General features: G+C 32.9%; 1 protein-coding gene across 1 annotated transcript in view; it reads left to right on the forward strand.

Moving 5' to 3' along the window:
- LRRIQ1 (leucine rich repeats and IQ motif containing 1) overlaps positions 1-13,306 on the forward strand; it is a 190,795-nt gene that overhangs the window by 95,744 nt on the left and 81,745 nt on the right. Inside the window, 4 exon segments of the mRNA XM_063615130.1 lie at positions 10,387-10,476; positions 11,132-11,253; positions 11,770-11,865; positions 12,123-12,205. Coding sequence (XP_063471200.1) covers positions 10,387-10,476; positions 11,132-11,253; positions 11,770-11,865; positions 12,123-12,205 — 391 coding nt within the window.

Here is a 13,306-nt window from a genome sequence, read left to right on the forward strand (position 1 = left end):
AGCACAATCTATTGTTAGCTATAGCCATCATGTTGCATAACAGATCTTTTGAACTTATTCCTCCTGTCTAAGTGAAATTTCATATCCTGTGACTAAGATCTCCTGCAACCACCACCACCACCCCCACTGACCACCTTAAACCCTAGTAATCACCGTTCTACTCTCTACTTCTATGATATTAAATTTTTTGGATTCCCCGTCTGAGTGAAACCATAAGGTATTCTCTTTCTGTGCCTGGCTTATCTCACTTAACATAATGTCCTCTTCATTCATTCATGTTGTTACAAATGACCAGGTTCCCATCTTTTTTATGGATGGATAATTTTCCATTGTGTATTTTCTTTGTTCATGTATCCATTGATGGACACAGGTTCATTCCATATTTTGGTTATTGTGAATAATGCTACAGTGAAGACAACGATACAGGTATCTCTTCAATATACTGATTTTATTGCCTTTTGGTATACCTAGTAGTGGAATTGCTGGGTCATGTGACAGTTCTATTTTTAATTTTTTTGAAGAGACTTCGTAGTGCTTTTCTTTTCTTTTTTTTTTTTTTAGACGGAGTCTCACTCTGTCGCCCAGGCTGGAGTGCAGTGGCGCAATCTCGGCTCACTGCAAGCTCCGCCTCCTGGGTTCACGCCATTCTCCTGCCTCAGCCTCTCCGAGTAACTGGGACTACAGGCGCCCGCCACCACTCCTGGCTAATTTTTTTTTTTTTTTTTTTTTGTATTTTTAGTAGAGACGGGGTTTCACCGTGGTCTCAATCTCCTGACCCCATGATCCGCCCGCCTCGGCCTCCCAAAATGCTGAGATTACAAGCGTGAGCCACTGCGCCCGGCCCATAGTGCTTTTCATAATGGCTTGTACTAATTTACCTTTCCACTAACAGTGTGTGAGGGTTCCCTTTTGTCCACATCCTTACCAACACTTGTTATCTTTTATCTTTTTGATATAGCTATTTTAACGTGTGAGGTGATATCTCATTGTGGTTTTAATCTGCATTTCCCTGATGGCTAAAGATGTTAAGCATTTTTTCATATACCTATTAGCCACTTGTATGTCTTCTTTTAAGAAATGTCTATTCAGGTCCTTTGCTCATTTCCAGTTGATTGAGTTGTTCATTTGTTGTTGAGTTGTTTGAGTTCCTTATATATTTTGGGTATTAACCTCTTATCAGAGTATATGATTGGCAAATATGTTCTCCCATTATGTAGGTTATCTCTTCATTTTCTTCACTGTTTACTTTGCTGCACTGGAGCTTTTTAATTTGATGTAACTCCATTTGTCTATTTTTTGCTTTCGTTGTCTATCTGTGCTTTTAGGTTCATATTTTAAAAATCATTGCTCACACAAATGTCATGGAGTGTTCATAGTTTAATTTGGATGTTTCCTACTGACCTACTTTGTGTTCGTTAATCATCCTCCCTACTTTATCTCATGATGTTTTTAGCCTATCTATTGAATTCTTATTTTGTTATTCTGTTTTTTAGTTATAAAATTCCTAATTGATTCTTTTTTATAAATTCCATTTATATGTTGAAATTTTCTATCATGGCCACTATTTTCTTGAACATAATAAGTATGGTATTTTCAAACCTTTGTAATTTAATGCAATACCTGGATCACTTGCAGATATCTTTCTATCAGGTGTTTATGTTTTGTTTTTTAGTCAGCTTAAAGAAGCAAGAGATATGTCCCTGTATTGAGCCAGAACTGAAATCTTTCTAAAATTTTTAAATGTTAGTTTCGGGGTACATGTGCAGCTTTGTTATATAGGTAAATTACGTGTCATGGGGTTTGGAGTACAGATTATCACATCATCCAGGTAGTAAGTATGGTACCTGACAACTAGTTTATTGACCTTCACCTCCACCTGTCCTCCACCCTCAAGTAGGCCCCAGTGTCTGTTGTTCCCTTCTTTGTGTCCATGTGTACTCATTGTTTAACTCCAACTTATAAGTGAGAACACGCAGTATTTGGTTTTCTGAACCTGCATTAGTTCACTTAGGATAATGGTCTCCAAATCCAGAATTGGAATATTTATAAATGAGTATTTCAGTACTAAACAATCATTTTAAATCTTCTAGGCATTGTTCTTACCACAGTGAAGAAAAGAGATAAGATCCCTGACTTAATAGTATTTACATTTTATTTGAGGTAACAGACAATAAATACATATATAAATATATAGTATAAAATAAGATATTGAATATTACTGTAAAAAATAAGAAAGTTTAAGGTATAGAGCATAGTGTTTAACTGGTTGATCAGGAAAGGCCTGTATAAGGTATAACACTTTAATAGAGATGTGAAAATAAAGTGAAGGAATAAGTTTCATATAAACAAAACAGCATACTGTTTTGGGCTAAGTGTAAGGCAAGTATGTAAGTCTTGAAATAGGAAATCAACAGAAAGTTTACATTAGGTAGACTGATTAGTAAAGAAGAAAAAATAGAGAAGAGAAGAAATACAAAAGTAGTCAGGGATCAGTCCACATTAGGCCTAGGATATGATGTCGAGCACTTTGGATTTTATTTCAAATGTGATAGAATATTATTATTGGGTTTCAAGTAAGGGAGTTAAATATTGTTCATATTTTAAGTGGATAATTTTGTTTGCAATGCGGAGATTACTTCCTTTGACCTATCTTTACCCCTTTTCCATTGCCATCACTTTATTTTAAAATCATCTTAAAACTTCAGATGATGTAATCGAATTGTTTTGTTTGTTTGTTTTTGTTCTTGTTTTTTTTGTTTTCTTTTTTTCTTTCTCAAATTTTTCTGTATACAAAACTTATCTGACTAGGATTTCCCTTTTTTCACTGATTTAGTTGAAAAAAATAGTTGCCTTTAGGATTAAAACTTCTGGATTTTTAAGACATATCCTTATGTAATTATATAAAATCTTTTCAAACTTATTTTTTCCTTTCCTGCCAACAATGCTTACAATATGGCAGACACCATGCTTAGTGCCAGGATGGGTAAATAGACAGAAAAAACATAGCTCTAAGTTTAGGGAATATCAGAAATATATTAGAATGTTTTCAGTTAATTATAATTTTTATAAGAGGAGTAAATATAAAATTATCTTGATAAATTAGCCAGAATCCAAAAGCCTAGATCAACTGTCCACGAAATGTTTCCTTATGTTGATTTGTTGCCTCTCTGAAATGTGATTTCATTTAACAAGTGATTAACCAAGGAGCACTTACAACCAAGAGTCATTTTATTTTAGTTTTGTTAAGCATAGTTTACCCTAATTTATTAAGTGCCAAGAACTATGAGGGATCTGAGATTTTATCCTACATCAACTCTAACAAGTTAGGATGCTGATAGAAGAAATGAAACTTCAAGAGACAAAAACACTTATTACCTATAACAGCAGGCAGCAAGAGCTTCATGTACCAATTCTCCTTTTCCCTCAAGTTCCATAGGAGGAAATCTGAAGAATGTCTTCCTAGTAGTCTTGAGCCTAGGATATCCCATATCTTCTAAACGGCTGTTAGCAACCCTGCCCATTCTATGCTCCACAGAAAGTTGTTATCCTTATTACACCAGACAGCAAACAAATTTCTGCTCTCTACTCCAAAGGGAAACACAGTCTCTGCCTTCCCATTCTGTTAGTTTTATGAACATCTTTGGAAGGATAGTCTGTAACAAAATCTGTTATAAGTCATGCAGAATTGTTAGAGATCCATGGAGAATTGTATCCCAAAAATATCCATCCCTTGTTTTTACATGACAAATTTTCTAATAAGTATACCATTCCAGTGGCCACCCTGAATAACATGACAGGGGCTGGGACAAAAATCAGTTAGATTTGCCTCATGGTTCATGCAATTAAGGTTACTATCAATAGTCCAGTTATTTTCTCCTTAATTTTTTAATTGATCTTCCCAATAGGCTTGAGACTTTAATCCAAATATGGCTGGACTCCTTCTTGTCCCTCAGGAAGGAATTAAAGGACAATTCTGCCATCCAGAATAACCCTGGTCAGAGAGTTGAAGGTGACCTGAATGCTTTCTAGGGCTATAGTGCTGTTGACTTAACACTTAAAAGTATGTTATGACCACCACGCCTTCTAGGTGGCATTCATCCACCCCATGGGATGACAGAGAATGGGGATGGGGAAAATATCCACATTTGTTTCACAGGGGAAGTACGACATCTGGGGCTGTGCTCTGCTGTCTTGATGGATTTCTTAGTAAACTTAAGGTGAATTACTATGAAATTGTATTCAGAGCCCCTCGAAAGGGGATGGCAGGTCCATTAGTAAGTTAAATTTAATGTACTTGCAGCAGTTTGGGACAGTCCTGCAGAAGTTTTTTTTTTTTTGGAAGGAGGCTATGGGGCAGTTCAAAAGATAAAAATCTCCCTCTTTTATGCTTCCCAGGATTTAAGACATTCCTTTCAAAGATTCTGGTTTTTTGTTCTCCACCTACTCCCTCAAAATTAGGGTGTTGCATTTCAATAGCTATAACTTCACCATTTTTCTAATCATTCTCTATTGACACTTAGACCTTTCATCTTGAAAGTTCAGGAACAAGGAACAAGTGCCCTTTTATAAACCATAACTAAGATTAGTTTGAATAATCTTACTCTTCTTTTGGCCAGGCTGTACCTTGTTTAATCATTCTGGCCTATACTCGCTGTTAGAGAAAAGAGATACTCATCATACCCAGGAATAGTCAGAATAGAATCCTGAGTTGTCCAAATAGATCTATATTACCCTTTATGCATTTTTCCTAATCATTGCCTAGGAAGTGGCTTCCAGAATATGATGTTTTTTGGGGGGAGAGCTGTGCTCACTGATCAAATTGCTTTATCTAGGTGTGTGGATAGAAGGTGATAGAGGTAGGTGCAGATTATCAGTTCATTGTTGACTAGCTTGTATCATAACTGTCACAATCAAATGGTACAGACAACTGAAAACTTAGGCAACTAATTTCATTAGTTTGTATGGCCAAAGCCAGCTGATGGATAACCTAAAAGATATTAACAGTGGCAAATATTTGAAGGTGTAGTGTAGTCAATTTTCAAACAGGAAGAGGCAAAAATCCACAAGATGAGACATCCTTCACTATAAGACAAATCAGCAAATTTTTCAGGAATCTCAAGTCTGGTATAAAAAGTAGGTCTACCTTAGATATAAAGTTAGACCCAATGAGTAACTTGATTCCAGTCATTCTCGTTAGGGAATGGGCCCTTACCATGGGCATCTGTATGAATAACAGAGACAGGTCTATAGGCAGCTGTGATTTGTTTTCCCTAGTTGAGGGCCCAAGTCATGGTGTCTTTAGCTTTTCATGTGGCAGACCCAACTGTTAAGCCATTGGCAACAGTCCAAAAATCAGCTTAGTTTCAGCTTAGCCAAACCATCACTGAACCAGGCTCAAGAATTTAAGGGAACTTAGGTGAATTGAGGTCCCTGTGAGACAGCAACTTTGGTTCAGGCAGTGAAGTGGAGATGAGTATTCCCTGAGATAGATAGCTGCTATTTTTTTTTTTTTTTTTCATGAAAAGCTGAATGCTACTGGGGCACATTTTTGAGTATACCATTTTCTTTTTACAAGTGAAACCTTTTGGGACATTCTCACCTTATTAGTCATTGAATTCAAGTTGTCCCATCCAAAATGGGAATTATCAAGACAGTGAGTCACAAGAACTCTAAGTTCCAGTCATTTAGTTTCTAAAGGAATCAAATAGAACGACAATAGGTGCTTTTCCATAAGAGTGTACCTGATTGCTGTATCAGAAAGGCTGCAAATCCAAAACCAGAAGTGATGTCTCCAGATGAACACTGCCTCCATTGCCAGTTACAAATCTATCCAAGTTCAACTTCATTTTCAATACACAAGTAATAAGTACATTTGATAATAATTCTCAAGTAGCTAGAAAGCTTTCCAGATCCTCGGCTGTAATTTAAAGAATATCTGAACAGAAGGCTTTCTTTTTTTTTAATGTATTTATTTATTTCACTTTTAGTTCTGGGATACATGTGCAGAACATGCATATTTGTTACATAGGTAAACGTGTCTCATGGTGTTTCACTGCACCTATTGACCTGTCCTCAAAGATCCCTCTCCTTGCCTCCCCACTCGCCAACAGGCCCTGGTGTGTGTTGTTCCCCTCCCTGTGTCCATATGTTCTCATTGTTCAACTCCCGTTTATGAGTGAGAACATGCGGTGTTTGGTTTTCTGTTCCTATGTTAGTTTGCTGAGGATGATGGCTTCCAGTTTCACCCATGTCCCTGCAAAGGACATGATCTCATTCCTTTTTATGGCTGTGTAGTATTCTGTGGTGTATATGTACCATCTTTTCTTTATCTAGTCTATCATTAATGGGCATTTGGGTTGGTTCCATGACTTTGCTATTGTAAATAGTGCTGCAGTAAACATATATGTGCACGTGTCTTTTAGTAGAATGATTTATATTCCTTTGAGTATATACCTAGTAATGAGATTGCTGGGTCAAATGGTATTTCTGGTTCTAGATCCTTGACGAATCTCCATACTGTCTTCCAGAATGGTTGAACTAAATTACATTACCACCAACAGTGTAAAAGTGTTCCTATTTCTCCACAGCCTCACCAGCCTCTATTGTTTCTTGACATTTTAATAATTGTCATTCTGACTGGTGTGAGATAGTATCTCATTGTGGTTTTGATTTGCATTTATCTAATGATCGGTAATGTTGAACTTTTTTTTATGTTTGTTGGCCATGTAAATGTCTTCTTTTGAGAAGTGTCTGTTTATGTCCTTTGCCTGCTTTTTGATGGGGTTATTTGTTTTTTTCTTGTAAATTTGTTTGAGTTCCTAGTAAGTTCTGGATATTAGACTTTTGTCAAATGGGAAATTTGCAAAAATTTTCTCCCATTCTGTAGGTTCCCTGTTCACTCTGGTGATAGTTTCTTTTGCTGAACAGAAGCTCTTTAGTTTAATTAGATCCCATTTGTGAATTTTGGCTTTTGTTGCAATTGCTTTTGGCATTTTCGTCATGAAGTCTTTGCCTATGCCTGTGTCCTGAATGGTATTGCCTAGGTTTTCTTCTAGGGTTTTAACATTTTTTTTTTTTTTTTTTTTTTTTTGTGGTGAGAACGCTTAAAATGTATTCTCTTAATGATTTTCAAGAATATACTATATTGTTATTAACTATAGTCATCATGTTGCGCAAAAGAGCTCTTGAATTTATTCCTCTCATATAACTGACAAATAGCAATTCAACCAAATATATATTAAACCATATATAACTGTGAGATATATATATATATATGTTAATATTTACTACCTAGAAGAAATTTAACAATTGATCTGTCTAGCAACTAAGTAGAGGCACACTATTTACATAACATAAAAACCCTAGAAGAACCCCCAACGAAAAGACAAGGTTTCACATTTACGTCTTTAATCCAGCTTGAGTTAGTTTTTGTATAAGGTGTAAGGAAGTTGTTGAGTTTCAGTTTTCTGCATATGGCTAGCCAGTTTTCTCAGCACCATTTATTGAACAGGAGATCCTTTTCCCATTGCTTATTTTTGTCAGGTTTGTTGAAGATCAGATGGTTGTAGATGTGTGGTGTTATTTCTGAGGTCTGTGTTCTATTCCATTGGTCTATGTGAGTAGAAGGCTTTATTAAGCAACAGCTGAAATTTGTATAAATTTGCAGTGGTAAGCACGATATATTAACATACATTTTAAAAAACAGTGGTATATTTATAACTCTTAGCCAATTCCTCCTGACATTTTGAGATTTTATTTCCCTCAGCATGCTAGGTAATGCCAAATCTGTTTGATATTAATAAGCTTGAATACATATAAATTCGTTGTCTTGGTAACATATTTTTGGTTTTGATTATATAATTACCAAAAGCATCTTTAACATTTTATATAAAACCTTCTCTTTATGCTTCTAGAAATTTCTAAGAGATAGTAGTTAAATACTTGTTCTGGGATTCTATAAAAGTTTCCATAAACTTTCTATTCAGCCAAGAAAAGCTATTTTCAAAGTTTTCTGTACTTTTAGATATTAATTATAAAATGTCAATTTTCTCCAGACTTTATGTAGCCTTTCCAAGGAAGAGCACTCTATCAACATCTCTATGATGTGGCAAAGAAGTTTATTGTGCTTTGTGAGATCTTGTGCTGCTGAAGAGACAAAACAGCTGGATTTCTAGAGAATATAAAAAGTAGATGGTTTGGCAGGTGTTTAAGAAAATAAAAATTTAAAAATGGCTGTTTGTATAAAATCAGTGTAAGAGTCAGGCAACTTGCCTGACAGTGCTGGTCGTTTTCCATAACCACTCCTCAGGTGGCATGTTGCCTTTGTAATATTGTCTCCTTCACATTTTCTCATCAATTTAGCAGTTTTCAGCAGAATAAAAATACTAATTCAATTATAGCTGATATACTGGCCCTTGATCTTCCCTGAGATATGAACGGATTTTCCCTTGTCATTGAAAAGAAAAAACAAAAAAGCTCTAAGTTCTGAATTCTGTTTACAATTTTACATCAAATAAAAATTTCCATCCCCACCTTATTTTAACAGAAATGTCATTAGATTTATTTGTCATTCATGATGAGCTAAAGAGAGAATTCTGATTGTATAAATCAGTGGGAGTTTACTGAGTTACTAGCCTGATTTAACAAGCGATCAACATAAATGAATTAAATATATTAGAAATAAATGGCCGTATCTTTTTCTTTCTATAATTTTCCAAAAGTACCAAAGCATATGAGTTTCCTTTTATTTTAGAGTCTCCGTGAACTGTAGCCATTGTTTCTAGACTGCCATTTTCAACCCTTTTCTTTCTGTGAGGATGAGAAGGAGGAATACTCATGGCTCTGGTGAGAGAGCTTTGTCTCTCTCTGCCTCTTTCTGTCTCTTTTTCCAATAACGCATCTTTTAACAAATATTGAATTATTTACAAATATTGAAATTTGAATTTTTTAATTGACAAATAAAAATTGTATATGTTTATCGTGTAAAACATGACATTTTGAAATATGTATACATTGTAGAAAGGCTAAATTGAGCTTATTAACATGTGCGTTACCTCACATAGTTAACATTTTTTTTGTGGTGAGAATGCTTAAAATGTATTCTTTCAATGATTTTCAAGAATATACTATATTGTTATTAACTATAGTCACCATGTTGTGCAAAAGAGCTCTTGAATTTATTCCTCTCATATAACTGACAGATAGCAATTCTTCAACCAAATATATATTAAACCATATATAACTGTGATATATATATATATATATAAATATTTACTACCTAGAAGAAATTTAACAATTGATCTGTCTAGCAACTAAGTAGAGGCACACTATTTACATAACATTCAAATGGTGCGAGTTTGGTTAGGTATCCTAAGACTAAATTTCATTAAGTGAAATTCTGTTGTTGCACTACCTGCCTGTAGTCAATATGTCCTAGGCCTGCCTTTCCAATGGTCTTTCAAAAGGCAGTCAAGACACACTGAAATTGTGTAAATGAAAAATTGCATTTACATCCCCTCAGAATAAATTATTCTAGTTTTAAATCATAAAATGTTTGATTATTTTAGAACCTTTTTTAAAATAAAATTGGTATTCTAAGCATCTTCCCCCCCAAAATAATACAGGAACATAAAAATTAATTCTAAGCCATATTGTATATTCAATCAAGTAAAAATCAGATAATTACATCCTAAATTATACAACACTAATATAATTAGCAGGTTCCATTGTGGAAAGATAGAATAAATTTGGAAATTCCATAAATTGGAGAAAGATGTTTTAAGAGAGGGAGTTTAAAACAGGAATTTCCAAATTTGGGCTTAAATTTATATTTTTGTTACTTGAACAGTTGAATTAGAGAATATAAATCAGGGACCATGTTCCTTGTATTGTTTTATTCATTGCCACAAAATATGTTTTTTTTACTCTATTCAGAAAATTTGTGAAATTAAAAAAAATTAAGAAAAAGCTGGTTTATAGACTGTTTATAGAAAAATTGACACTAACATTAAAATACTATAGATTTTCAATAGTGATGTCTGTACTGTAAGAGCTAAAAAAATGACTTTACTCAGTTCCATCTAGATTTGGCTCAGAGTCATAGTTATAAACAGTTAAATACACTGAAGAGTCTGCACCTCATTTTTTAGAGCATTCAAATATCAAGTTTTCACTTTATCCAAAACTTAGGGGTGAAAAGTCTTATCCCATTTTTAGCATGTTTTCACTAAACAGATGAATATCATCTCACAATAGTAAGTAGAAAATTTCCTGTAAATAAAAATTCTGATATACTTTGTCAACATTTGTAGTCTATACACAAATTAAAAGAAACATTGTAAAAGTTATGTAAGCTAAATTACATACATTTTAATATTATTTGTGCAGGCTGCCTTAGAAGAAGAATGGCTAGAATTAGATTCCACCCGCTTCCCTTCACAAACACTGCTTCTTTCAAACCAGCTGCATTGGCCAAAGGTAACATGTCATGGAAACTTCTGAGTCCTCGATCTTTGCTCATTTCTTAAGGTTATGCTATGTTGCAGTGATTAATAATACAATTTATTGACTTGAAAAACATAATTACTTTTAGAAGCCTCTGACTTCCTCCTCATCCCCAGATGTAATTTTTCATGTAGCTTTTCTTTCATTTGCTCCTTCTTTTCTTTATTTTGGATTTCTTTCAACACTTTATTTCACAGTAGCAAAAGAAAAAAAATGATATGCTTCAGCTGCATATTTGGCAGTAGACTAAAATCACTAGTTGACAGCACTTTAAAAATACAAAAATATGCATTAAGAGGGCAACAGCTGAAGATTTTCAGTCAGAGGTCAATGGGCTGCAATATCTGTTATTTATTTGATAATCTTTGAAGTTTTAGTTTTCTGAGATTTTTAAAGATCTTTGCAATTAATCATTTTCTATATGAGAGCTATCCCAAAAAGCATAATTTCCACCAGTACAACAAAGGACATGTATAATATATTACATAAATTTCATTTTATTATAATTTTTAATTTTATAATGAGTTTCCCTTAGGAGGCTATTTGATAATATGCATGTACAATAATACAACATAAATGCTAGGATTTTTTATTTTACTTCACGCTTATTTACTTTTTTTGTGAAAAGGTTCCTGGAAACTTAAAATGGGTTGATACTTCATTTAATTTACCAAGTAATCCAGCTCAAGCATGGTTATGTAATGACAAAGAAAATTTGTCTTCTTCAGAACACACACAATTTAATAGCAGGTAAGCTGAACTACTGTTTTAGAGAATCAACCTGTGAATGACAACAGTATTACATATCATACAAACGTAGTACAATTATAAAACTAGATGTGAATTTACTTGTTTAGAAAACAGAACGTTTAATGTTAAAAACATCATGGTCATGAAGAGTTTTCAGTGTAAGGAAAATGAATGAAGTAGGTACATTAAAGCAACTACAAAATTTATATGTCAGGGAAACAATGTAATTAATTATTGTAAACAAGTGGATCTTTAAATACTATATAGGTACAGATAATGATTAGACTAAAAATTCCAGTGCTGCATTACTTTTCACAAAGGGTTTGAAATATGCTTCAAGTAATTGAAATGTAAACATTTTAAATTAATGGCAGACTTTTATTGCCTTCAAGATAATGTTTTTTGCTAACTTAGATTTTATTTCCAAGTTTGAGACAACGGAAACAGTTGTAGTTTTAAAAAGTGCTGATATACTTGTGTTGATTCAGTTAAAAGTGTTTTTTTTTCTATTGTTAGATCAGAAGATAAAACTTCTTCCTGGTCACCTGAATCAAAGACCAGTAGAAAGAGTTTGCTAAAATCTGAAAAAGAAAAAAAAATTTCAGAAGAATGGTATGTAGTCAATTTGACACTAATAAGTTAAAAAATTGAGAGACTGCTAAAAGTCCAAGACAGATACTTTTCAAGGTTTTAAGAATACCTATATTAGTTTTTATGAAATTATCCATCTGATTAATTTAGTTTCTTAAATGGGAATTCACATTTATTTTAGTATGCTATAATTCAGATATACATGTCTATATGTATATGCACATCTAAATATGATCTGGGTATTTGTTTTACCTTTATTGTGTTTAATCTTTTAATAGGGGCTTTAAGGATATTTCTACTGCTCAGCAAATGTTGAAGAGGGCACAGAAAATGAAATCAAAGAAACTAAAGAAAAGAATAGGTGAGTAGTTAGTGCTCTTTGAATAATAACTGTATGCAAAATTGAAGATAATTTCTTTAAAATATATTTTATAAATTATGTTTAATAAGAACAGTAATCAATTCACATATGACTATGTCTAAGATAATTACTCTGAAAAAAATAAAACCTAAGAGAAAATTATGTTATGCCATTGAATGATTTATACTCTTAAACACTATTTTTACTTTTTTCGGCTCTTTCTTATATACTTTGCTATTGATTGTTCTATCTATTGTGTACTGAGAATTATTAAGTTGTTTTAAAACTGGTTCATTTTGGGAGATGTTGACTCTAAAGAGTATCTGCTTCACTCCTTATTCTTTTGTGTGCTTTTTAAATTGCTTGATTATTCAATAAATTTTATAAATTTATCAGTTCAATGGATTTTAGCTCTGAAGACTTCACAACTTAGAATCTTGGAAAAGCAAAGTTATATATTTTATGATTTTGTAGGACTTGGGAAATGTTCTAAAGCATCTTTTATTCTATCCCACTTCTGAGGCTACTCTTTAAATCATTTGTTTTTCTTTGGATACCTCTAATCATTTTAGTGTTATTACTTAATATATGGAGTCAGAGAAGAAATATCAGGATATTATGATATCTTTAATTAAAACTTTAAAATAATTGTATGTAACTTTATATATAACTGTAAATATTTACTCATATAAATATAAGAACATGCATTTCTTTTGTACATCAGTTTTGTTTTCTAGAGTTCTTATTGTTAGTAAAAAGTTTCCATAAAAGACCAGTTACTCATGAGCGGTGCAATAAATGTATACTTTTCCTATAGATCTAGCTTATGTAATCATATGAAAAAATATTTCATAAAACTATTTTTATCTTTTTCTATTAATTATATTTTAATTATAATTCAGTAAATTCTAAGAACCAGATATAAATATAAAATTTTAAAACAAGTAAATATTGCAAAAGTGCTTTTGATTTTCAAGGAATAACTGATATTTATTGGCACATCACTTTCTAGCCATTGATAAGTTACTGGTGATTTATTTTTATATTCTGAAGTGTTCAACTTGCATACCTTATTGTTATATTAGTGATATCTTAATTTTT

Source organism: Symphalangus syndactylus, chromosome 13 (assembly GCF_028878055.3).
Source record: "Symphalangus syndactylus isolate Jambi chromosome 13, NHGRI_mSymSyn1-v2.1_pri, whole genome shotgun sequence".
NCBI classification, from domain to species: Eukaryota; Metazoa; Chordata; class Mammalia; order Primates; family Hylobatidae; genus Symphalangus; species Symphalangus syndactylus.